Below are 26,842 nucleotides of genomic sequence, written 5' to 3' on the forward strand. Positions count from 1 at the left end.
ATTGCAAACAACTAAAATAAATGTAAATGGCTTTTCTTTATACCCTTAGGGCCCTGCTTACTAAGGTGTGTTAGTGTTTTTAACACATCAATTAACGTGCACCCTGTGTAAGCGCCTTTAGAGATATTGTAGGTGCCTGCATGGTTAACGCACATTAAAAACGCTAACGCGCCTACAATGCAGGGCCCTTAGTTTTTAGTGGTTGACTAATTGCTCTTCCTTTATTTTAATTTTTCTTGTAGTTTCCAGTTAACTGTGGAGATGTTTGATTATTTGGAATGTGAACTGAACCTTTTCCAGACTGGTAAGGAGAATTTTATTCTCTGTCGTTTTTTCTTGATAAATATTTTTCTCTTCTCTAGGGAGTTAGGGGATCAGGAGAGGTCAGATATTACTTTTTTTTCCAAGGGGCAAGCAGGATGATCAAGCACGCAAGTGAAGTGGAGGAGTAGCCTAATGGTTAGAACAGTGCGCTGAGAACCAGGGAAGCCAGGCCTCAAATCCCACTGCAGCTCCTTATGATCTTGGACAAGTCACTTAAGTCTCCAGTACTTCCAGTACTAACCAAGAGGCCCTTTTACTAAGCCGCGTAAGCATCTACGCACGCCCAACGCATGCCAAAATGGAGTTACTGCCCAGCTACCACCTGGCTCTTGTGGTAATTTCATTTTTTGCGCACATCCGAAAAATATCTGTTATTTTTGGACGTGCGTATCAGATGCGCGCCAAGTGGCATTTGACACACATAGGTCATTACCACCCGGTTACTGCTTGAGTCTTTACCACTAGGTCAATGGCTGGCGGTAAGGCCTCAGACCCCAAATGGACGCGTGGCAATGTTCATTTTGCCGCACGTCCATTTTTGGCAAAAATTTTTAAAAGGCATTTTTTACAGGTGCGCTTAAGTGATTCTGCGCGCGCCCAAAACACACATCTACACTACCGCAGGCCATTTTTCAGCGCGCCTTTGTAAAAGGAACCCCTTGATTCTGAGCCCTCCACGACACAAAAATACCACTCCATCTTAGGTCACAAACTTTGTTGGCAAAGTTTAAGATAGATCTTAAAACATTCCTTTTTGAAGATGCTTTTACATAAAGTGGCCTGTGAGAGATGCCAATTTTCAGTCTTAGACATGGGTAAATGGCTTTTGAAAATTGTCCAAGGAAGTTCTACCTTTTCTGTTTCTTTTGGCCCAACTAAGCAGAGTCTGTCTAATTGAATAGCAAATTACTTCTCCTTTTGTTATGCTCAAGCCAGTGGCGTAGCCACAGGTGGGCTGGGGTGGGCCAGGGCCCACCCACTTAGAGCTCAGGCCCACCCAACAGTAGCACACGTTTAACGGTAGCTGGTGGGGATCTCAAGCTCTGCCAGCTGAAGACTTCCCCCTAATGGTAACGAAAATGCTGCTCTCAATGGTACTGGCACCTGTGCATGCTCAGTTTTCAGCGCATGCCTACTTCAGACTGCCAAGTTGGAAAGAAGCATTTTCCTGCCAGCTGAGATATATTTTTGGTGGTTGGGGGGGGGGGGGGGGGGGGGAGAACACTTGGTTCCCACCCACTTCTTGCCTAGGCCCACCCAAAATCTGTTGTCTGGCTACGCCCCTGGCTCAAGCAAACCTGACTCCTGAAGGGCACATCAAAGCTATGAAAACAGTAGTTGTCCACCTTTAGTTCAGCTTCCACTGCTGAGATGTGCAGGCTGTGATGTGGCCTTTTGTCCACACATTCGTATCTCATTGACACCAATGCTTGAGGCAGAATTAGATTTCATTAGTCTGCTTTCCAGGATCTCCTTGAGGGGTAGAATCCAATTCCGTTCACCCTAGTATGCATTTTCATTATTACAGATTATTTTCCTTATAAAAAAGGCACAATATATGATAGTCCTTCACAAAACATTTTTACTAGAGAATGACAAGAGGACGGGGATCCGCGGTAACTGCGGGAATGGGGACGGGGCGGGGACAAACTTTGTCCCTTTGTCACTTTCTACTTTGAAGCCTGTTAATGAACTGGACTGTTATTTATGTTTGATTGATGCAGACAACAATATTTTTATTTTTGGGAAAAACAAGCAAACATTTTGGCCACAGCTAGCAAAATTTGCATGGGGGAATCCTGTACATCCTGCTACCAGCACGTCATCTAAGAAGACTTCAAAGGGCATATTTCTCCCCTCTAGGGCATACAGAACGGGTTGTATTTTGCACTCCTGGACATTTTAAAAAGGTGGATTAGGATTCCTTGGGATAGTAGAAGTCAGCTATTGTTGGGGTTGAAAGGGTAGAGGGTGGTGGTGGTGGTGGTAGGAGGGTTTATTATAGTTGCTCATTGTTATTATTGTTTTCTATTTGTAATTTACGCACAAAAGTTGCACAGCATATTTTTCCTTTTTGTACATAAAATCGTAAGTGTTCAAGTCTTCTGCAGATGAGAACAAAGCCCACGGAGACGGGGCGGGGACAGAACCTGCGGGGATGGAGATGGGCCTGCAGGGACTGGACGGGGATGGAGACAGGGCCTGCGGGGATGGGGTGGCGATGGAGACAGAACCTACGGGGATGGGGACAAATTTTATCCCCGTGTCATTCTCTAATTTTTACTGTCTGTTGGTGGCTTTTTTGATAGGTAATACTTAGCTAAGAAATCCAGCTTACAGGCCCATCATTCTGCTTATCCCTCTAAGGCAGAGCTTCCCAAACAGTGGGCCAGGACCCCAAATGGTATCATAAAACCTGCCTTTTGGCTTTCCATTATCATTATTCTGTACCTCCAAGAGGTCACCCAATGTTATTTGGCCGTAATCATGGGGTTACAGCCACAAAAAGCTTGGGAAGCACAGTTCTAAGAAGTCCACGTCATGTCTTTCAGTAACGAGCGCTCTCCACAAGCAGCATAGTCGGCCATGCTCTTCCTCCTCCTTCTGGACTTGGCTTGTATTAATCTATATATAACACTGAGAAGACCATGCAGCTGCACAGACAGTCCTGTACATTCCCAGAAAAGCCCCTAGGCTTTTCCAAACACCTGTGGAAATGCTCTTTGTTGGTACTATCAGATGACAACACCCACTTATATGCCTGATCAGCCTGCTGTCCGTGGACAACATCTGTTCCAGTTAAGCAATTTGTCTCTATTATTACTGTGAAAAGTGGGATGAAAGGTTGTCAGCTTGGTTGATGAACCGGTGCCCTGCCCCTTCTCCTTGGGTATATTTACTGTTTAAATATTTTCTAAAGATGAGCCATTCACTGTAATTATAGAATTGATGATAGGGCCACACCCAGAGGCAAATGCAGATTTCCTCCAGTGATTATTGAAGATTTCTAATGGCCTTTACCACACATGAATCCCGCACAGTTCAGGAACATAAGAGCTTTGTGTTTAAAAGATCAGGTTGTTCGAAAGTTGACAAGAAAGGACTTAACAAAAATCAATTCACATTATCTCTCTATATAAAAGGCAACACCTGAAGCCTCCAGCCGGAAGTGTGAAGGGGGCGAGATATCCGGTTTCCCTATGAGTGTCTGCCCCGCCCTCTCTGTAACACAGTCAGTGAAGGAAAACAGCAGAGCACGAAATCAAATCGCTGGCTCTGTAACAGTGAAGGACTCAGAGGGGGGAGGGGAGAGAGGCCAGAGGGCAGGGACACACACACTCCCACATGCACACAGAAGAAAACCTTGCTAGCCCCCGTTTCATTTGCATCAGAAACGGGGCTTTTTTACTAGTCACATTATAAACCATAAAAATCTACTGCCTTGTCACCTTCTGGTTACCCATCTGTCTCTCTGTTTTGTCCCCTCTCCTTCCCCGTGCTTTCCCCTTCAGCCCATCATTAGAACGCTTTTATGATTCACTTCTGCATTCCACTCTTGGAGGGCATCAGTGCATACTTAAATGCCAATATTCTGGCTAACAGAATCGAACCAAAACTAGGTATCCTCTAACCTCTGGTAGGTAAATCAAAGGTGACAAACTACTATAACCAGGGTATAATAAACCTATTTTCAGACACAAGGAGATATTGGACACAGCATAAAAGTAACGCGGATACAGCAGGACTCAGATAAGTGTTCATTAAATATTTTAATATTAATCGCCTTAAGATATCACTGATATTGATGAGCATTGGTGCAGGTTACACTTCTTTGAATTGCACATAAGGCTGGTAGGACATTGTTGTTATATCATTTGAAGAATTATACCAGTCTGTTAGCACTTATTCGGTGATTCACCGTGAAAAAATGAGTAACCCGATGAAAGAAGTGCTTCACCACTAAGCTACAGATATTTGTTGTGTTTTCTATAGTGGGAATATCTGAGGGTGCTCTCAAATAAATTACCGTATTTTTCGGACTATAAGACGCACTTTTTTCCCCCAAAATTTGGGAGGAAAATGGGGGGTGCGTCTTATAGTCCGAAGGTAGCGAGGTCCGATTTCGGGATCGCCCTCCCCCCGAGTTCGGGATCACCCTCCCCTACTTACGTCACGCGATGTTCCCTGGTGGTCTAGTGACGTCGGGGCAGGAAAGAGCCCCCTCTTTCCTGCCCAGCACGCTGCTCTCCGCCCTCCTGTATGCTGCCTGACGGTCTCGGCGAGATTCAAAATGGCCCACCAGGGAACATCGCGTGACGTGAGTAGGGGAGGGCGATCCCGAACTCTGACAAGACGCACCGGAGCACCTAGGTTTTAGAGGAGGGAAAAAGGAAAATTTTTTTTTTTTCCTATTTCCCTCCTCTAAAACCTAGGTGCGTCTTATGGTCCGGTGCGTCTTATAGTCCGAAAAATGCGGTACAAAAGAAATGATAAAACTATTAGGTTTATTATATCCTGACTATTCTGGCTAAAGCAATTAACTAGCTAGTCACATTCTAGCAGGCTAGTTACCACCCGGACAGTTCCCACCCACCAATTCCCTGAAGAAGAAACCGAAACCTGGCCACTACTACTACTACTTAGCATTTCTATAGCGCTGCCAGGGTTACGCAGCGCTGTACAAGTTTAAACATGGGGAAGGACAGTCCCTGCTCCAGAGAGCTTACAATCTAAAGGTAAAAACTATGTAGTCAGTGTAGGTATCAGGAATGGAAAGGTGGTTAGGCACCAAAAGCAAGGGAGAAGAGATGGGCCTTGAGTAAGGACTTGAAAATGGGCAGGGAGGGCGCATGGCGTATGGGCTCAGGAAGTCTGTTCCAGGCCACGCTGGCGGAGGTTCTCCTCTGGTGAAAAATCGCTGCCAATTAAGTGATGCAATACGCTTATACTTTAACTTTGTGTATGGTTTTTGAGGATGAAGGTTAACTACACAGAAAGTATTAAAAAAAAACCAAAATAAAACAAGTGGATCAGTGACGATTTGCGCCACACTATTACTATAATGGAACAAAGTGTTCGCATGGTGTGTCAAAAAAAATCTCTATGTATTTAAATTGACGTTGATAAGTATCTTCATGCATGTGTATTTGTATGTGTGTGTCTGTATTCTTGTCATAGACAGGCCAATACAATAGTCCCCTGGGGTCATGGCCTACCAAACCTTTTGCTTTAGACAGAAACTAGGGAGCTCTGGGAGTCAGGGATGGAGGTAGTTTTGTTTGCCACACCAAATGCAAAGGTGTTTTGCTGCCCCCGATTTGTGTATTTGCCTGTATTTATTAATGTGTGCGTATTTATTTGCATGTATTTATAAGTGTGTGTGAGTCGTTCCATGTTCCAACTGCTAGGAAATTAGAGGGGAAAAGTACAAAGGAGAGGGCGGCTGCTTTCTAACGTGGGTATTGCAATTCAAAAGGAGGGCGTCGCCAAGACTTTTCCTTTATGATAAATATAGAAAGGCACAGTCATAAAATCAAGAACCCCACCGTGGGAAGTGGAGGCGGAGCATCGTGTCGCCTGTTTTCCATTCTGTGCTGGCTATTCTTAGAGCAAAAGTCTGACTCCATTTCAGAGGAAGCAGTGCTTAGCACCGCTCCCTGCCAGGAATTGGCATCTCTCCTCCCTGACTTCGACTTCCTTCCTTCCTCCCTCCTTTTCTGTGCTTCACACCTTTGTCTGTTTATCCTCCCTCCTGATCTCTGCTCTTCAGTTTTCGTCCATCTGCTCCTCTTTGTGTGTTCAATATCTCTCTTACCTCATACCAGGGTTGCCACCTGTCAGTAAATAAAAACAAAACCCTGTGCCCTAGGCTCAGACTGTAGGTGGGGATTACTGCTGATTCCATAGGCTTCATCCTAAATCTAGTTATTCAGAAAACGGTGACAGTGGGATATGAAAACTGAGATCTCAGTAACAAAGTAATCCGTTTCATAAGACGGAAACCCTCCACCCAATACTCAAAAGGGTTTAACTGGCAGGAACAGTTTACCACACTCATTAAGATCAGAACTGTCACCTATCCACACCCATCCTGTTAGAATATCAATGATATGCTTTGATGTGCCCATGCATACCTCCGACCCACCTCCATCCTCCCACCCTGTCAGACTGTCATAGTAATGCTTGAATGTTTTCACTTATTTACACTGTCAGCTAGCACATTTGCTTATTTCCGATCTGACGAAGAAGGGCAACCTTCGAAAGCTAATCAAGAAATGTATTAAGTTATGTCCGATAAAAAAGGTATCATCTTATTTTCTTTTCCATGTTTTATTTTGTTTGATTTCTATTGATAACCTTAAAAAGCTTTTAAAACTCATCTTTTTTTCATTAGCCTTTGATTGATTTTTCAGATTTTATACAGTTTTTTTTTCCAATCGGCCAGCATGGTTGACAGGTTCTTTTATAACCGTTTGGATGGTACTGTTAAGTGACTGTCGATGTCTGGCCTATATTTTGATGGAGTTCTTTTCTGAATTTAGTTGCAGTCATTTGTATTGTTCATGGCCTTGATTTGTGTTGCAACTAGGACGGTTTTATCAAATCTCAATAAACATAAACCCCACTGAGCAACCTGGCACCTGATATTGAGTGGCACATAACCACTTAGTAACAGTGAATTTTGCCACTAACAGGCCACCTCCTAACTGGTTAGGTAAGGAGCAGATGAGGGGCAGAGCATGGGTGGAGAGAGCACCTGTTTAGGGGATTAACGACTGTTTTCAGTTCGCTAACCGGCTAAGTAACCGCATAAACTTAGGACAGCAGAAAGTCTGCTCTAACTCTATGCACTAAAGTTAACCGAGCACCATTATAAATATCAACTGTGCCCAGATAACTTCCAGGTGATTGTTGATACTCTGATAGTCAATGCCGGGAACCGTACATGCCCTGGCATTGAATATCCAGGGTCAGTTGAGTCCACAGCTGTGAGTGGCTCCAACACTGCATACTGCTACAGGCTGAATATCGGGCCTCCCCCGATGATAAATCATAAGTACATAAGTATTGCCATACTGGGAAAGACCAAAGGTCCATCAAGCCCAGCATCCTGTTTCCAACAGTGGCCAATCCAGGTCACAGATACCCAGCAAGATCCCAAAAATGTACAAAATATTTTATACTGCTTATCCCAGAAATAGCGGATTTTCCCGAAGTCCATTTAATAATGGTCTATGGACTTTTCCTTTAGGAAACCATCCAAACCTTTTTTAAACTCCGCTAAGCTAACCGCCTTTACCACATTCCCTGGCAACGAATTCCAGAGTTTAGTTACACGTTGAGTGAAGAAATATTTTATCCGATTCGTTTTAAATTTACTACATTGTAGCTTCATTGCATGCTCCCTAGTCCTAGTATTTTTGGAAAGCGTGAGCAGACGCTTCACATCTACCCATTCAACTCCACTCATTATTTTATAGACCTCTATCATATCTCCCCTCAGCCGCCTTTTTCTCCAAGCTGAAGAGCCCTAGCCGCTTTAGCATTTCCTCATAGGGAAGTCATCTCATCCCCTTTATCATTTTTGTCACCCTTCTCTGCACCTTTTCTAATTACACTATATCTTTTTTGAGATGTGGCGACCAGAATTGTGCTCCCTCAATGGTGGAGACTAGTTGTAGGACAGATAAAAATTGGGGACAAACATTAAGTGGTTAGGCACGAGCATTATGGTGGTGTTGCTTAATGAACTTCTAGAGCTCAACTGCAGCAAGCCTGAAGAAACCCCAGCCCCCCCCCCCCCAAAAAAAAAAAACAACACCCTCAGCCTCTCTCCTTCCTAGCACTTCTCAGTGCTTTTGCTCCCTTCTTTTGCCAGTGCTTAATACATCAGCTCTTTATCACCTGCACCGTTGAGAGAATGCATAGCTGTGGCCATGTTGTGTCTGGGATATTCTGGGCGTGTGAGCACAGAAGCTCATTCCTCAGGCGCTGTCTCTAGCATTACATGCAAGGCACTCTCTGGCACGGACATCAATGCCAGTGTTGACAGAGCTGGAGTAGAAGCTGCTGAGATAACAAAGCTTGCTAAGAGCTGATAATTTGGTGTTTCCGACATGCACTTCTGGCACAGATACTAAGAGGTGGGAAGAACTGATGTATAGCCAGTGGTGTGCTGGTAAATGTTTAACAACAGGCTCTCTCCCCGGTCCACCTCTGCGCCCCCCCCCCCCCCCCCCCCCCGTCCACCTCTGCACCCCCCTAAATTGCAGAGCTGGCTATAGCTGGGGAGAGAGCCTGGGGGGGGGGGGCAATGCATTACTCCAGGAAAAAAATATTTTATGATCCCAGGTTCCAATCTGATTCATGTTTAATGTGGGATAAAATGCCATAAATAAGTAAATAAATATAAACTTTTAATGTTGAGCACCTGATTCTCAAAGTGGACATATTCCAAACACTATAATGAAAATAAAATGATTTTTTCTACCTTTGTTGTCTGGTGACTTTGTTTTTCTGATCATGCTAGCCCAGTATCCGATTCTGCTGCTATCTGTCCTCTTAACTCCGTTTCCAGGGCTTCCTTTCCATTTATTTCTTTCCTTTCCTCCTTTCTTCTTCATTTCTGGTCCTCCGCAGACTTGACTGTCCAGTGGATCCAGCTTCTGCCTATTTTCTTCATCCATGTGCAGTTCTTCTCCTCTCTTCCTTTCCCCTCATCTCATCTCCTTCCTCACTCTTACCATCCCTCCATCCATGTCCAGCATTTCTTCTCTCTCCCTTCCCTCTGCTCCATCCATGCCCAGCAACTCTCCTCTCCCCTGCCCCCCCTCCAGCCATCCATACCCACCCAGTGATTCTCTCCGCTGCCATGCCCCCCTCCAGCCATCCATACCTACCCAGCGATTCTCTCCGCTGCCCTGCCCCCCTCCAGCCATCCATACACACTCAGCGATTCTCTCCGCTGCCCTGCTCCCCCTCCAGCCATCCATAACCCAGCGATTCTCTCCGCTCCCCTGCCCCTCCTCCAGCCATCCATACCCACCCAGCGATTCTCTCCGCTGCCCTGCCCCCCCCTCCAGCCATCCATACCAACCCAGCGATTCTCTCCACTCCCCTGCCCCTCCTCCAGCCATCCATACCCACCCAGCGATTCTCTCCGCTCCCCTGCCCCTCCTTCAGCCATCCATACCCACCCAGCGATTCTCTCCGCTCCCCTGCCCCTCCTTCAGCCATCCATACCCACCTAGCGATTCTCTCAGCTCCCCTGCCTGCATCGCAGCAGCCACAGTCAAACTCTGTCTCTAGCCTTCACTTCGTTCCTGTCAATGTCCCGCCCTCGCGGAAAGAGAAAATGACGTCAGAAAAAGGTGGGACACTGACAGGAACGAAGTGAAGGCTAGAGACAGGGTTTGACTGCGTCGCTGAAACGGAGGTAAATCAACAATTTAAATCCCCTGGAGCGGCGGGAGATGAGGTAAGCATGGCTTGTGGCGCCCTCCTGCCATGCTTACCTCACTTACCGCCGGGTTGCGCCGCCCCTGGGAGCTGGCTCGCCTGCCGCAACCACCGACTCGCAAGAGCTTTAAAAATTTAACAACCGGCTCTTGTGAGCCGGTGTGAGCCGGCTCTAGCACACCACTTTGTATAGCCTTGGGGTTTTTTTTTGTTTTTTTAAGGTGCTCAATCAATTTTGAATGCAATGAGGATGACACAAAATGGTCAAATAGCTGTTAAATTTCATGCAGTGGATGCACTACCAACACACAATTGTTATTGTGTTCACCAACAGTAGCAAGACTGTTGCTGGTAGTGGGAGCCATTTTGACAGTGGAGTCAGCATGGGCAGGAGTGACTGGGGATCAGTCCTGCCTTGACTGTGCCATTAGATGACCTGCAGACCCCTGTCCCCCATGCCTTACCAGATGTTGCTTTTACTAAAAAAGAGATCTCAGGATGATAATGTCTGGTAATCTCAAGGTAGTGAAATTATGGGATAAGGTGAAGGCCAAAGCCAGTGCACTGGGAGGTATAGAGAGGAATAGCTAGCAGAAAAAAGAGTGATGATAATACCCCTGTGCACAGTGGCGCATTTATACTAGGTGTGTGTGTTGCGTATGCACTCCCTGTCAGACCCTTCCCCCGCCCATACCTTAAAATTATCTTAGCTGCAGTCTTCACCCAGGCAGTGGCAGTGGCACTCATAAGTTGCCTGCACAAGCAGGGTTGCCAGGTGGAAAATTTTTTTCCCACCCAAAACCTGCCCAAACTCAAACCCCGCCCCTGACACCCCCACCCCCGCCGTCATCGGCCCCGCCTCCCCCGTCATCGGCCCCGCCCAGAACGTCACTAACCCCGCCCCCCGCGGCCGAAAAAAACGCCCAAAAAACCGCAACCCGCCGCAGGCAAAAATTTCCCTCGGCGGGTCGCGGAAAACCGCCCAATTGGGCGGTAAAACCGCCCACCTGGCAACACTGTGCACAAGGACTTCCTCTCTGACTTGTCCTGCCTCTTCTGACATAACTTCCTGCTTTGTGAAAAGTGGGGCAGTTTAGAGAGGAAGTCCCAGTATAGGCCAGAGGCAGCCTATGAGTATGCTATCCACAATCCATAATCCTGTGGCTCTGATAACCACCTCTATGAACTGTTGTCCTTGATGTTTAACTTGCTCATGATAATGACGCACAAGCAAGATTGATACATGGTGCCGACCTGGGTTAATCAAGGGGTTCTTCTCACCCTTCTGCTTGGGCGAGGCGGCTGACGACTCTCAGATGACCTTCCTTGTCAATGAAGGGGTTCAGTTTTAGAAATGGGCTACCCCTTCGAAGGTTCATTCCTTTTTTGATGTATTTTATTTCTTTGTCGTATACTTCATGTTGTACGCAATGCATGATGGTACTCTCCATTCCGATAATCTCATTTACTCACCCTTCTCTAGTTCTGCTTGGGCGAGGCAGCCGCCGACTCTCAGATGACCTTCCTTGTCAATAAAGGGGTTCAATTTTAGAAATGGGCTACCCCTTTGAAGGTTCATGCCTTTTTTGATGTATTTTATTTCTTCGTTGTATACTTCTCGTTGTACGCAACGCATGATGGGGAGAGGCTTTGAACAGATGTGCCAGCAGTGACAGGTGCTGAGTTCTTTTTCAACTGATGAAATGAAGATGCCATGTGAATAAGATGTACAATAGCATTCGTCATGTCAAGAAACGAGAGAAACACCAAGCTCCTAAGTTGCTTTCAGATACATTAGTAGCAAGAACATTTATCTCTGGACTGATCTCCGCATCAGAGCCAGGATCTGTTCTGGTCATTTTCTGGGTGTCCTGAATGGCAACAGAGCCACCCAGCTGTTGGACTCATCCTTGTAGAATTCTTTATCCAGAACTATCAAGACCTCTCCATCCTCTATTGAGAGAGTTGGTTTATCATCATCCTTGGTGACTTGGAACACCAATTTCCCCAGATGTTCTCCTAAATCTGGCGGAGAGGTGTCCTGACAACTGGTTGTGATAGGTTCAGGTTCTTTCCAGTTGTAAACCTCTTTCATGTACAGATGGTTTTGACAAGGTTTAAACAAGGTGATGCCCATTTTCTAAGATGCATGTTTTGTAGACATCTACACTTGGTCTTCTCAGTCTGTTGAGGCAGACATCGGCTACTATCACCCACCTCAGGGTGAGTCGGTAGGCATATGGAGCGCCAGGTGATCCTTCACATACCTCACGTACTCTGGTCAGTGGTAGTACATCTCTTCCCTACAAGAGAAAGATCTAGGCATTTGGGTCCAAAGGCTGCAGATACTCCGCCTATAGGCTGGACATGACAATGGTGTTGTGCAGCCTCTAGTGTGGAAATTTCCTCCCTATTATTGGTTATTTGATTGCATTCAATGAGAGTCAGTAGATGGGTCTTGATGCTACCATCGATTGCCTCTATCACGTATCCACTTGCTCTTCTCTCTGCCCTCTTTCTCATCCCTGTGCAGGGATAGTGAGCTCCTTGGATGTCAAATAGGTCAATGTCCTTGCCAGGGACTGATTACTTTTCTGATGTATGATAACTAGGGCTGCACATCTAGCACTTTAATAACGTGATTAACTCACATGTTTAACATTCATTAAAAATTTTAATACACGTTAATGCCAGGTCTGGCTGCCTCATCCATTGCTCCCTTTGTGGGCATACCTGGGCTGCAGAGACCAGCTGCTGGGTCCCGGTCGGCTCTGCTATTGTGCTGTTCCCAAGCGATGTGGGGAAGGTGGAGCTACACCCGTGACCTGGAAGTAACTGCGGAGGTATGAGTCCGTGGCACTTTGGGTCCAGGGCAAGGTTGGAGGGGTTCTAAGCAGCAGCACTGCTGGGGCCCAGAAGAGGTGCAATGAAGGCATGCTGCTTCTTTCAGCCGCATGAAGCCTCTCTATGTAGCGTCCTGCTGGGAAACAGGAAGTTCTGTCAGAGGAAGCAGGACCCTACAGAGGCTTTGGGCGATTAAAAGAAGCAGTATGCCTGCAGTGCTGAAGACAAGTTGGAGGGCCGAGAGGAGCAGGTATAAGGAAAGAGAGAAGGCAGAATGCGGACCACGGGGGAGAAAGAGAGAGAGAATGGGGACCTTGGAGGGGGGGGGGGAGAGTCCATGAAGGGGGAGGATTCAGAAGCACAAGAAGAAGAGTTGAGACAAAGAGGGAGAATAGAGACTGGGGGGGGGGGGGGGGAGGAGGGTTCAGAAGCAAAGGAAGAGTTGTTGGGAGAAAGAAGGAGAGAGAGAGAGAATGGGGATCATGAGGGAGAGGGTTCAGAAGCACAGGAAGATTTCCTGGGAGAGAGAGAGAGAGAAAGTGATGTGTTTGAGAGGGACAGATGCTGGAAATAAGTCAGGTGATGGAAAAAAAAAACAAGGGAGATGGTGATTGTGGAGTGGAGGGAAGAGACAGTGCCCGTGGAGTGGATGGAGGGAAGAGATGATGCCCATGAAGGGAAAGGGAAGGGGACAGAAGAGACGGTGCCCGTAGAGGGGAAGGGAAGGTGCCCGCAGAGGGGAAGGAAGGGATGGTGTCCAGGGAAGGGAAGAGAAGAGACGGTGCCTGTGGAAGGAAAGGGGAGGGAAGAGAGACAGGAGACGGTGCCTGTGGAAGGAAAGGGGAGGGAAGAGAGACAGGAGACAGTGCCCATGGAGAGGAACAGAAGAGAAGAGAGATAGGAGGAAACTGTGCCAATGGAGGGGAAGGGGAGAGAAGAGAAGAGAGACAGGAGGAGATGGTTCCCAGGGAAGGAAAGGGAATTGAGAATGGAGGAGATGGTGCCCATGAAGGGAAGGGAAGAGATGGAAACTACAGAACTGAAAAGGAGTTAAAAATGGATGAAAGTTGAATGTGAAAGATGGCTATAAGGCAGGATGAGAAAGAGGAGTAAAAAAGAAATAGTGAATACTAGACTGGAAGCCCTGGAAGCAGAGTTCAGAGTACAGGGAAGCAGAACCAGAGACAGGGAACAAGATGATTGGAAAGATAAAATCACCAAACAACAACAGTAAGATAACTGATTTTATTTTATAGTTCAGTAATTGAAATATATCAGTTTTGAGAATTTACATCTGCTATCTATATATTGTACTGTACAGGAGGAAATGGGAGGGGGCGGCTTTATGCGATTTAATTGTGCAATTAAAAATTTTAATCACGATTACAACTTTTAATCGATGGACTGCCCTAATGATAATGTACATCTTCAGTGTGTTGTCTGATTGCTCTTTTGGGTATACTTTAGCTACACATATCTTGGTGCATGATAGCCTCCTCCGCACACTTCTGTACAGTTTGGAGTAACAGTTGGTGATGACGCCTGCTCTACTTCCTGCTCCCTGCCGTTCCTTGACTCAGAAGATGGGGCTCCTGTAGTAATAGGATTACTCTTGTCAGGGTGCAAGGCGCTGACATGCTGGTCACTATTGCACTCCGTATACTTGATGGCTACTTTACAATGTCTAGCCATATGCTTGGATGAAGACTAACATTTACAATAGATTCTGTACCTCTTCAGCTCTTTACGTTCCCTCAAGGGTTTCTTTCTAAACCCTCCACATTTCTTGAGTGGATGAGGTTTCTTATGTAGAGGACACTGTCTGTCAGGATCCTCTACTTTTTCTGTGGTAGGAGTTCAATCAGTTGGTGGTGTAGCTGTGGATGACATATCAGTCATGTGTAGAGCTATAGATTTCCTTGTATTGCCATACTTTTGTTCCGGCCTTTCACTCGAGAAGTAGCCTGACTTGATTGCTTCAAATACATCAAACTTGAAACTGGGATCATTTTTCCTCTTTGCCAGATCCCTGATGAACTTCACAAAGACTGCGAAGGGAGGAAACCTCTCTTGGTTGTTTTCTTTATATTTGGCACCTACTGATAACCGTTTTTCTTATATGTCATGTGGCTGCTTTGCTATAAACTCCTACAAAGATGAGCAGTTAAAACCCAAAATACCTTTCTGGGCAGACTGGATGGGCCGTTTTTGCTTTTTGTCTGTCATTATCTACTGGAAATTAATGGTATGGGAATAGGAGAGGGCAGGGCAGGGTGCTGCCATTTTCAGGAGACGTCTGCAGGAAGAGAGAGGAAGTCCTAGTCCCTTCTCCTTTGTCAAGGTAGGAGGGGTTTGGGCCGCTAGAGCATCGGAGCTAGCCTTTGGGATGGGGGGAGGCATAAGTATTGCCATACTGGGAAAGACCAAAGGTCCATCAAGCCCAGCATCCTGTTTCCAACAGCGGCCAATCCAGGTCACAAATACCTGGCAAGATCCCAAAAAAGTACAAAACATTTTATACTGCTTATCCCAGAAATAGTGGATTTTCCCCAAGTCCGTTTAATAACGGTCTATGGACTTTTCCTTTAGGAAGCCGTCCAAACCTTTTTTAAACTCCACTAAGCTAACTGCCTTTACCACATTCTCTGGCAACGAATTCCAGAGTTTAATTACACATTGAGTGAAGAAACTTTTTCTCCATTTGTTTTAAATTTACTACATTGTAGCTTCAGTGCATGCCCCCTAGTCCTAGTAATTTGGTTAATCGTAAACAGACGCTCCACATCGACCCGTTCCATTCCACTCATTATTTTGTAGGCCTCTATCATATCTCCCCTCAGCCGCCTTTTCTCCAAGCTGGGAGGAGCCAGCATTCATAGTGCACTGGTCCCCCTGAAATGCCAGGACACCAACCGGGCACCCTAGGGGGCACTGCAGTGGACCAGAAAAAACTCCCAGGTATACAGCTCCCTTACCTTGTGTGCTGAGCCCCCCCCAAAAAAAAAAAACCACTCCCCACAACTGTACACCACTACCATAGCCTTTATGGGTGAAGGGGGGCACCTAGATGTGGGTACAGTGGGTTTCTGGTGCGTTTTGAAGGGCTCACATTTACCACCACAAGTGTAACAGGTGGGGGGGAGGGCTGGGTCCGCCTGCCTGAAGTGCACTGCACCCACTAAAACTGCTCCAGGGACCTGCATACTGCTGTCATGGAGCTGGGTACGATATTTGAGGCTGGCAAAATATATTTAAAAACATTTTTTTTAGTGTGGGAGGGGCTTAGTGACAACTGTGGAAGTAATGGGAGGTCATCCCCAATTCCCTCCAGTGGTCATCTGGTCAGTTCGGGCACCTTTTCGTTTCTTGGTCATAAGAAAAAAAGGACCAGGTAAAGTCGTCCAAGTGTTAGTCATGGACACCCTTTTTTTTTCCATTATGGGTCGAGGATGCCCATGTGTTAGGCATGCCCAAGTCCCACCTTCACTACGCCTCCGACATGCCCCTGGGAACTTTGGTCGTCCCCGCAACAGAAAGCAGTTGGCGACGCCCAAAATCGGCTTTCCATTATACGGATTTGGGCGACCCTGTGAGAGCACACCCATCTTGTGATTTATGTCGAAAGATGGGCGTCCTTCTCTTTTGAAAATAAGCCTGATAGTATGCTCCATCATCATATGCTCCTGGAAAAGCTTCATATGGGCAAATCCCTAAAGAAAGAAAAACATTTGGTCTATATGGGAACCCAATTTCTCCTCTATCTCCCAGAGCCTGGAGTTTTGTTCTGAACTCTCTCTAGGTTCTGCAAGATGTTGGTGTGACTTGCTCCGAGGGCTCCAGTACAGTGTGTATGAGTGGGCTTCCCCCCCCCCCCCCCCCCCACTTAATGACAAGTTACTTCTGGGGCAGACATGGTCACTATCACTTGGGGTGAGGGTCATAAGAGTACAGGCCCTTTCCCTTTTATCTTAGCCGGAGATCTGGTATTATCCTGGCCAGGTCATAACTCACAACACATGAAAAAGGACACACACTAGACATCATTACACACAAATTCGACCCAGACTCAACTCTCCTACTTACAGATACAAGATGGACACCCACACCATGGACAGACCACCACAAAGCATACGTCTCCCTCCATTGGCAAAAAATACACAGAAACACAGTCAACAAACATGAACGAACAACTTACACCACGAGAGGAAAAATAGACCCCACAACATTCTGGCAACAGGTCTACCAAAGAGATGGTCAATAAACACAGACACCATTCAATTCCTCCAAGAATGGGATGACATATGTAAGACTACATTAGACACAATCGCCCCAATCCAAACCAGAACATCACATAGGAAAAAATCAAACTCATGGTTCACCGAAGAGCTGAAAGAACTCAAAACACAAGTCAGAAAACTAGAACGCGCATGGAACAAAAAGAAAGATGAACACACACTGAATGCCTGGAAATCACATCGGAGCAAATACAAATATACCATAAAACAGACTAAAAGACTACACTACAAAACAATGATTGGACCAAACTATAAAGACACACACAAACTCTTCAACCTTGTAAATAAACTACTAGACACCTCACCAGTTACAAACAACAACAAAGATACACCAGGGGTCGACGACCTCGTGAAATACTTCAAGGAGAAAATTATACAATTACGACTTAAAATACCCACCAGCCCTATTGAATACTCATAAGTACATAAGTAGTGCCATACTGGGAAAGACCAAAGGTCCATCTAGCCCAGCATCCTGTCACCGACAGTGGCCAATCCAGGTCAAGGGCACCACACTCCACACTCCTAAATTGTCTAGACCCAGAAGACGGAATATATCCAGCAGACAGGATCTGGACTGAATTCGAATTACTGTCAGAGGACCTCATCTCTAAAACGCTTAAAGTTTCAACAGTTTTTATTAATGAAGCACAAAAATGGTGTTTGCATAATGTAAATATCACTACAATCAATCAACACACATTAAGTACGGGAATTGTACGATATTACTCATCTCCATTAATCCACTCAAGGAACGTATCACCTTTAAAGTATGTACATTAGTTCACAAAATCATTCACGGTGAATCCCCTGCATACATGTCTGACTTAATAGACCTGCCACCCAGAAACGCTAAAAGATCATCCCGAACTTTCCTCAATCTCCACTTCCCTAAGTGCAAAGGCATAAAATACAAAGTACTGCATGCATCAACCTTCTCTTATATGAGCACGCAACTCTGGAATACACTACCACGCAACCTGAAAACGATCTGCGAATTAACCAACTTCCGCAAACTATTGAAGACTCATCTCTTTGAGAAAATTTACTGCAAGGATCAAAACACATGAAGTCTATACACACTAATAGAAATGCACCAATACACTTCTTTTGAACTCTCTTCCCCATACTTTCACCACACTTAAAACTCTACCCACAGATAATACTGTTACATCCTAACGTTCTCTGGCTATTGTTCTATCGTCCTATCATCCCCCATTGTTACATTCCATTGTTATATCCCCCAAATGATATTCTGAATTGACTTTGTCTTCCCTTATCTCTTCACAATGTAACCCATAATCGTATTGTAACTAATTGTACTTCCATCAATCACAATGTATTGTAAGCCACACTGAGCCCACAAATAGGTGGGAAAATGTGGGATACAAATGCAATAAATAAATAAACTCAAAACGCTTGATGTCTTGGCCATCCACGGAAAGAAAGGTTATAAGCTTATTATTTTGTTTCTTTCTCTTGATGGTGTATGGTTCTTTACTTCAGGGGTGGGGTAAGGGATGGTTATGTGGGGTAAGGGGGGATCGTTGTTTATGGGAGGGAAGGTATTGGGAAGAGTTTGGAAGTGAATATGTTTAAGGAAACATTGTTTTGCTTACTGACTTTTTTTATTGACTTTTTTAATAATCATATTTAACATGACTCCAAATATAAAACTGAACAGTAGAGCACATATGTCAAGGGATCAGGTACAATGCCAGTCATTGCAAAAGTTATATCAGTACTCTTGGGTTTAATGACACAGGAAATTTGTCACTGCAAATTCTACTTAGTCCTATTGTCGCCTGTGAATTTGTTCTCTTCATAAATTGTGTGGTCTTTGTGTTGGTTGTGCTTCTTGGTATTTGTTACAATTAATGACATACAGTATCTTGCTAAAGGGGGTTCTGAGATAGAGTTGGGAAAGGGATAAGTTAGGAATTGGAATTGTGTTTCAAGTTAAAATGAAATATTGTATTCTTTACTTGAATGTTGATTACATTTTCAGTAAAAAGATTTAATGTAGAATATTGTGTACAATTCTGGAGATGGCACCTTCAAAAAGATATAAACAGGATGGTGTCAGTCCAGAGGGCGTCTACTAAACTGGTCAATGGTCTTTGTCATAAAGTGTATGGGGACAGACTTAGATCTCAATCCAGCTTATTTTCTAAAGAGAAAAACGCCCAAATTCCGACCTAAATCGGGAGATGGACGTCTTTCTCTTGTGGGTGCCCAAATCGGTATAATCGAAAGCCGATTTGGGGCGTTTCCAACTGCACTCCGTCGCGGGAACGCATAAAGTTGACGGGGGGCGTGTCGGAGGCGTGGTGAAGGCGGGACTGAGGCGTGGTTATCGGCTGAGCAGAGATGTGCGTGCTCGGCCGATAATGGAAAAAAGAAAGGCGTTTTCAGAGAGAATTTAGGTCACTTTTGTTGGACCCGTTTTTTTCACGAACAGGTCCCAAAAAAGTGCCCTAAATGACCAGATGACCACCAGAGGGAACCGGGGATGACCTCCCCTGACTCCCCCAGTGGTCAGTAACCCCCTCCCACCAAAAAAAAACGAATGTTAAACACTTTTTTCCCAACTTGTAAGCCAGCCTCAAATGTCATCCCCAGCTCCATGACAGCAGTATGCAGGTCCCCGAAGTAATTTTAGTTTAGTTGGTGCTGTGCGGGACCCATGCAGAGAGGAAAAATCGGAAGAAAAAAAAAAAAAAACAAGCAAGTGCAGTCAGGGACGTCTAAATTACCAGGATAGTAAAAGGGGGAATTGAACCATCAACTTTCTGATTACAAGCTCAGTGCTCTAGCCAGTGAACCACATTATTCAGGTGCTTAGATGTCCTTCCCTTTCCATTAAGTCCCTCCAAGTTTCTGTCAGCCAATCACCGCTGTTTAGCTGACACAGATGTCAGCTAAATGAGCTGTGATTGGCTGACAGAAACTTGGAGGGACTTAATGGAACGGGAAGGACGTCTAATCAGTGGTGCACTGGCTAGAGCACTGAGCTTGTAATCAAAAGGTTGCTGGTTCAATTCCCCCTTTTACTATCTTTTAATTTGGACGTCCCTGACTGCACTTGCTTGCTTGTTTTTTTTTTCTTCCGATTTTTCCTCTCTGCATGGTTCCCGCGCAGCACCAACTAAAGTAAAATTGCTCTGGGGACCTGCATACTACTGTCATGGAGCTAGGTATGATATTTGAGGCTGGCATAGAGGCATCTCAGGGGGACCAGTGCACTACGAATGCTGGCCCCTCCCACGACCAAATGCCTTGGATTTGGTCGTTTTTGAGCTGGGACGCTTCGGTTTCGATTATCGCTAAAAAACAAAAACGCCCAGCTCAAAAAACGCCCTAATCCAATGTATTTTCGAAAAAAAAGATGGACGTCCATTTTTTTTCGAAAATACAGTTTGGCCCGCCCCTTCACGGACCCGTTCTCAGAGATGGACGTTTTTACAAATGGGCGTTCGCGTTCGATTATGCCCCTCAATATGTACACTTTGGAAGAAAGGTGGAAGAGGGGAGATATGGCAGAGACATTTGAATTCCTACGTGGCATAAATACACAGGAGGCGAGTCTCTGGAACGAGGAGGCATAGGATGAAGGTGAAAGAAGAAGCATGTCTTCACGGAAAACATGGTGAATTCATGTAATGGCCTCCCGGTGGAAGTTGTGGAGGCGAAAACAGTGTCTGAATTTAAGAGAGTTTGGTACAAGTACATTGGATCTCTAAGGGAGTGCTAGGGAGAGTAAATGACATTGATGGGCAGACTAGATAGGCCTCTTTTATCTGCCTACATTTTTCTCTGTTTCTGTGATATGGTCCCTGATTTAGTACTGAGAGTTTAAGAACTGAAAGAGTTTGTTATATGGTTAACAAGTGAATATTTTTCCACCGAAGATATTTCATTCTTTTTGTATATTTTTTTTCTTTTTTTACTTGACATGGGCAGACATTTTCTTCTTTCTGTTTGCTCTACAATTATCTCTATTAGTCTTTTTATACTGGACTGGACTTTTCACAGCTGCCAGAAGTTAGAGAACATTAGGGAAAGGGAATTGAGACTTGATATACCGCCTTTCTGAGGTTTTTGCAACTACATTCAAAGCGGTTTACATATATTCAGGTACTTATTTTGTACCAGGGGCAATGGAGGGTTAAGTATCTTGCCCAGAGTCATAAGGAGCTGCAGTGGGAACTGAACTCAGTTCCCCAGGATCAAAGTCCACTGCACTAACCACTAGGCTACTCCTCCATTCCAGGCTAGGCTACGTTGTGAGCTGCTTCTGAGGTGGATACTGTCTGGCAGTACTGGTATATGAGCCCTGTCAGAGGCCTATCTTCAGTCTGAGAAACAACCCTTGCACACAAGTCTGGTTTCAAAGCCTTTACAGCATTCTGTAAGACTGTTGCTAATGCCTCTTCATTTAATTGAGCTAATTCTATTACATTAAGTGAACAATCTTTTAATATTTATTGTGCTTTCCTGCTGTGGTATAAATTCTGGTTGATTTGAATGGAAAATAGTATCTATGGCTTTTAATTAGCCTTTTACAAATTATCATTAATATTGCAAAACTTGTACTAAATAACCTGGGTCGATAAGACCCATTATTCGCCTGGATTCCTGTGTAACATCTTGAGCGACATTGTTTTGTCTAGTGTTCTGTTTTGACTTGCTTTATTGATTCCTGCTTCTCTGCAAGTTACCCACACTAGAATGTATGTGATCTGCTTTAACCATTTAAGGCTGTTTTCTGTTGGCCTTGTGGGGAACATATTTTCTTCTCCATATTCAAGTGTTCTTGTAGGTTACCAAGGGGCTCATTTTCGAAGCATTTAGACAAGCAAAGTACCATTGTGATTTCATGCTAAGAATCCTGAAAGGGAACTTTAAAACAATACAGGAACGCAAGACCTTTGAAGTCAGAATGATTAAATATTTTGACACCCACCAGACAGGACTTAACAAAGATCTGGGTTTTCTAGCCCATTATAAACCATAAAATTGTACTGCTTTGTCACCCTCCTATCTCCATGCATATCTCCCTGTCCCTCATCCACCCGACTCTTCCTGTCTTTCACCTATCCACCCCATCCTGTTAGACTGTCACTGAAATGCTTCGATGTTTCACTTATATATACTGTCATCTACCAACATTTGCTTATTTCCGATATGACGAAGAAGGGCAACGTTCGAAAGCTAATCAAGAAATGTATTATGTCCAAAAAAAAAAGGTATCATCTTATTTTCTTTTCCATGTTTTATTTTGTTTTATTTCTATTGATCAACTGTAGACCAGTAGCCTCAATTCCTCTTCTTGTTAAAGTAATGGAAGGACTTGTCATGCACCAACTTATGGAGTATCTCTAGCTTCATGCCATTTTGCATAGTTCACATTCTGGTTTTAGGCTCTCTGACAGTACAGAAACTGTGCTTACCACCCTCTTAGCTAACTTTAGGAGAGAATTAAGTTTTATTTATTATATTTATTTATTTGGATTTTGCTCACACTTTTTTCAGTAGTAGCTCAAGGTGAGTTACATTCAGGTACACTGGATATTTCTCTGTCCCAGGGGGGCTCACAATCTAAGTTTGTACCTGAGGCAATGGAGGGTTAAGTGACTTGCCCAAGATCACAAGGAGCAGCAGTGGGATTTGAACTGGCCACCTCTGGATTGGTGCTCTAACCACTAGGCCACTCCTCCAACAAAAGATTGATACTTCAATTTGATCAATCCAGTGCCTTTGATACTGTTGATCATAATATTCTTTTATATATTCTTGACTATTACGGAATCTGTTGTCCTGAAATGGTTTTCTTGCTTCTTAAAATCTAGGTTGTATCACGTCAAGCAATCAGGTGTACTTTCTTCCACTTGGTCTCCTGGCTGTGGGGTCCCTTAGGGTTTCCCTCTTTCCTCCATCTTGTTTAATGTTATGATGATACCTCTTGGTCATCTTTTAGAAAAACATGGTCTTTCAACATACATATATGCTGATGATATCACCAAATTAGTTTACATAACTCACATGTTTAGTCTAGGACTAAAACTTATGGAATCATGGGCTTCTATTTTCAAACTAAAACTTAATACATTATAACTAACCCTCACCATCTGTGAATCTTAATAACTTTACTATTAAGAACAAAACCTATTCCCTTGAGTCATCAATGAAAATCTTGGGAGTCACAATAGTTCATTTCCTCACCCTTGAAAACCCAAGTCTGTAAGTTGACCTCGAGTGTCTTTCACTTACTTTGGAAGCTAAAGAGATTGAGGCCATTTTTCTCTAAATCTGTCTTTTGTACTTTGGTTCAATCTCTTGTCCTCATCAAATTCGACTGTTGTAATTCCATCTATGCTGGACTTAAAGGTGGTCTTCTCAAAAAATTATAAACTGCTCAAAATACTGTTGCTTGTCTTATATGTAGATCTCCTCGCATCACCAAAGCTATTCCTCTTTTATATATGAGCTATATTGGTTACCAATAAGAGAGAGAATATCTTTCAACTTATGCATTTTCATTTACCAAATCCATCGGTTGCACAGTCTTCCAATTTCCTAAGGTCTTCCTGCAGTTTTTCACAGTCCGCATGTGTTTGAACTATCTTGAATAGTTTTGTGTCTGCTGCAAATGTAATTACCTCGCTCATCGATCCGATTTCCATATCATTTATAAATATGTTAAATAGCACTGGTTCCAGTACAGAACCCTGCAGCACTCCACTGTTTACCCTCCTCCATTGAGAGATGGCCATTTAACCCTACCCTCTTTTTTCAAATTAAAATCCTGTATACAGACCCAACTGCTCATATTTTCACAAATCATCATTTATCAGATGTTGTACACCTACATAGAAGCACCAGACAAGGCTGTCCATTATCCCCCTATACCTTTAAGTTAGCGCTGGAACCATTCATACTGCTATTATGTCACATCTGGAAATTATGCAGATGACATTCTTCTCTGTATCTCAAACCCCTCTATATCTCTTACTCACCTCTTTTCCACAGTAACCAAATTTTCTTCCTTTTCAGGTTATAAAATCAATCAATCAAAGACTGAGGTTCTCCCCCTTAATGCACATACCACTTCTAATATTGTAGGCGCATATAATCTAATGTGATCTAAACTTGGCATTAATCTTTATACGGCATTATCAGATACTGTTAAACACAATGGAGATAAAATTATCCATTCATAAGTACATAAGTACATAAGTAGTGCCATACTGGGAAAGACCAAAGGTCCATCTAGCCCAGCATCCTGTCACCGACAGTGGCCAATCCAGGTCAAGGGCACCTGGCACGCTCCCCAAACGTAAAAACATTCCAGACAAGTTATACCTAAAAATGCGGAATTTTCCAAGTCCATTTAATAGCGGTCTATGGACTTGTCCTTTAGGAATCTATCTAACCCCTTTTTAAACTCCGTCAAGCTAACCGCCCGTACCACGTTCTCCGGCAACGAATTCCAGAGTCTAATTACACGTTGGGTGAAGAAAAATTTTCTCCGATTCGTTTTCAATTTACCACACTGTAGCTTCAACTCATGCCCTCTAGTCCTAGTATTTTGGATAGCGTGAACAGTCGCTTCACATCCACCCGATCCATTCCACTCATTATTTTATACACTTCTATCATATCTCCCCTCAGCCGTCTCTTCTCCAAGCTGAAAAGCCCTAGCCTTCTCAGCCTCTCTTCATAGGAAAGTCGTCCCATCCCCACTATCATTTTCGTCGCCCTTCGCTGTACCTTTTCCAATTCTACTATATCTTTTTTGAGATACGGAGACCAGTACTGAACACAATACTCCAGGTGCGGTCGCACCATGGAGCGATACAACGGCATTATAACATCCGCACACCTGGACTCCATACCCTTCCTAATAACACCCAACATTCTATTCGCTTTCCTAGCCGCAGCAGCACACTGAGCAGAAGGTTTCAGCGTATCATCGACGACGACACCCAGATCCCTTTCTTGATCCGTAACTCCTAACGCGGAACCTTGCAAGACGTAGCTATAATTCGGGTTCCTCTTACCCACATGCATCACTTTGCACTTGTCAACATTGAACTTCATCTGCCACTTGCACGCCCATTCTCCCAGTCTCGCACTTAAATTGCTTTTTCCACTTGGCATCCACTTCACATTTCATGATGGGGCAGGCTAGAAACCATCAAAATGATGATTTCCCCTAAAATTAACTACATTTTAAGTATGACACCAGTTCCTTTTCACAAATCATTCTATGTTCAAATCAACAAATGATTATCCTTTCTCTTCTACAAATCAAAACCACTTAGAATTTCCATTCATAAACTGAAAGCACCTAAAGATAAATATGGAGTACTCCTTCCAGATTTCCTTTTATATTATAAGTCCAGGACTAGTTTGGTTTGAATATAACCCTATGTATTTCCCACAATGGCTCAAATTTGAAATTTCTTTTTTTTACACCTGTCTTTATACTTTTTGGCCTATCTACACGTAAACAGAAACTTAGGGGTCCTTTTGCTAAGGTGTGCCGATAAATGGCCTGCGTTGGTGTAGACACGTGTATTGGACACACACAAGTCCATTTTTCAGTGTGCCTGCAAAAAAAGCCTTTTTTTCTTTGGTCAAAAATGGACGTGCAGCAAAATTTAAATTGGCGCGCGTCCACTTTGGGCCTGAGACCTTACCACCACCCATTGACCTAGCAGTAAAGCCTCACGCGTTAACCAGGCAGTAATGGTCTACCTATGTACAATGCTGATTACCGCCTGGTTAGTGCTGTGTGCCGGAAATTTTCCGGCACACCTAGTGGACGCATATAAAAAATGAAATTACTGCCCAGGCCTCGCGGTAGCCGGGCGGTAGTTCAAAATTGACGCGCCTACACGGCTTAGTAAAAGGGCCCCTTAATATGATACTAGATACCACTAGAAAATGTTTACTAGACTTTGATAATATAGTTACTAATCCTGTGAATCACTCTACTCATATATCTTTATGGTATAATTCTAAAATGCAGTTATATTTCAACATTTTTATTGATGACAAAGATAACTACATCCAATATCTGGCAGAAACTTAAATGCCACCAGCAAACTTTCAAAATAGAAATACAATGATAAAGTCCATCATCAATCTTTTTGACAGTTTCTCCCAACCCCCCTAACCCTCCCTCTTTCCCCTCTACTTGTCATTTACAACCGTTTTTATTGAAGACATCTCCAAAAGTACCAATCCACCTAAACATAACATTCTCAAAATAATTATACAAAACTCAGTGGAACAGCACTTCAACCATGCAACATTGCGTACAGCCATCCCATTTTGAAATACAACATTTATCCCTCCCTCCCCCCAGACCCTATTCAATATTTACTTTTTATGTTTTAACTATTGTTATGAATGAAGATGCATTATTTGCAATTCTTTGTTATACAATAAAAGTTTGATAACAGATAATTCTATCTTAACCCATAAACTTCCATATTAAACTCCAATAATTGTGTCTCGTGATTGCTCTGTATTTTATTACCTCATTTAAGTCTCAACAATGTTTACCGACGAGACTGCTGAATGTTTTTCTTCAATCAAAACTTTTCCAAGCTATTATGGCATGTAACCCTTCAATTTACATAGTATCTTACCTTTTTCAAAACTATTTCCCCTCCCTCCCACCCCTACCTCCCTCCCTCCTCTTAAACCAACTTTTAACTTCATGGCATTCTAAAATGCAGTTAACTATATGCTCTAATCATTTAAAGAAATATTAATAAAGATTTATTTTTTTAAAAACATACACAACTATACATCATACTTCCATACCTACACACAAACAACCTTGTTGAAAATCCATGCAATATAAAGTTTCACAAAACCCGACAAATATAATCGCCTTGTAAATG

The 26,842-nt window shown here is 43.9% G+C and overlaps 1 protein-coding gene across 2 annotated transcripts in view; it reads left to right on the forward strand.

The window, feature by feature from the left end:
* The window catches only part of HIP1 (huntingtin interacting protein 1), a 320,025-nt gene that overhangs the window by 110,430 nt on the left and 182,753 nt on the right, over nucleotides 1-26,842 (forward strand). For both annotated transcript variants that reach the window (XM_030222554.1, XM_030222555.1), the window contains exon 7: nucleotides 243-304. In XM_030222554.1, coding sequence (XP_030078414.1) covers nucleotides 243-304 — 62 coding nt within the window. The remainder of the gene's footprint in view (nucleotides 1-242; nucleotides 305-26,842) is intronic.

The sequence above is a fragment of the Microcaecilia unicolor genome, chromosome 13, assembly GCF_901765095.1.
Source record: "Microcaecilia unicolor chromosome 13, aMicUni1.1, whole genome shotgun sequence".
Taxonomy (NCBI): Eukaryota; Metazoa; Chordata; class Amphibia; order Gymnophiona; family Siphonopidae; genus Microcaecilia; species Microcaecilia unicolor.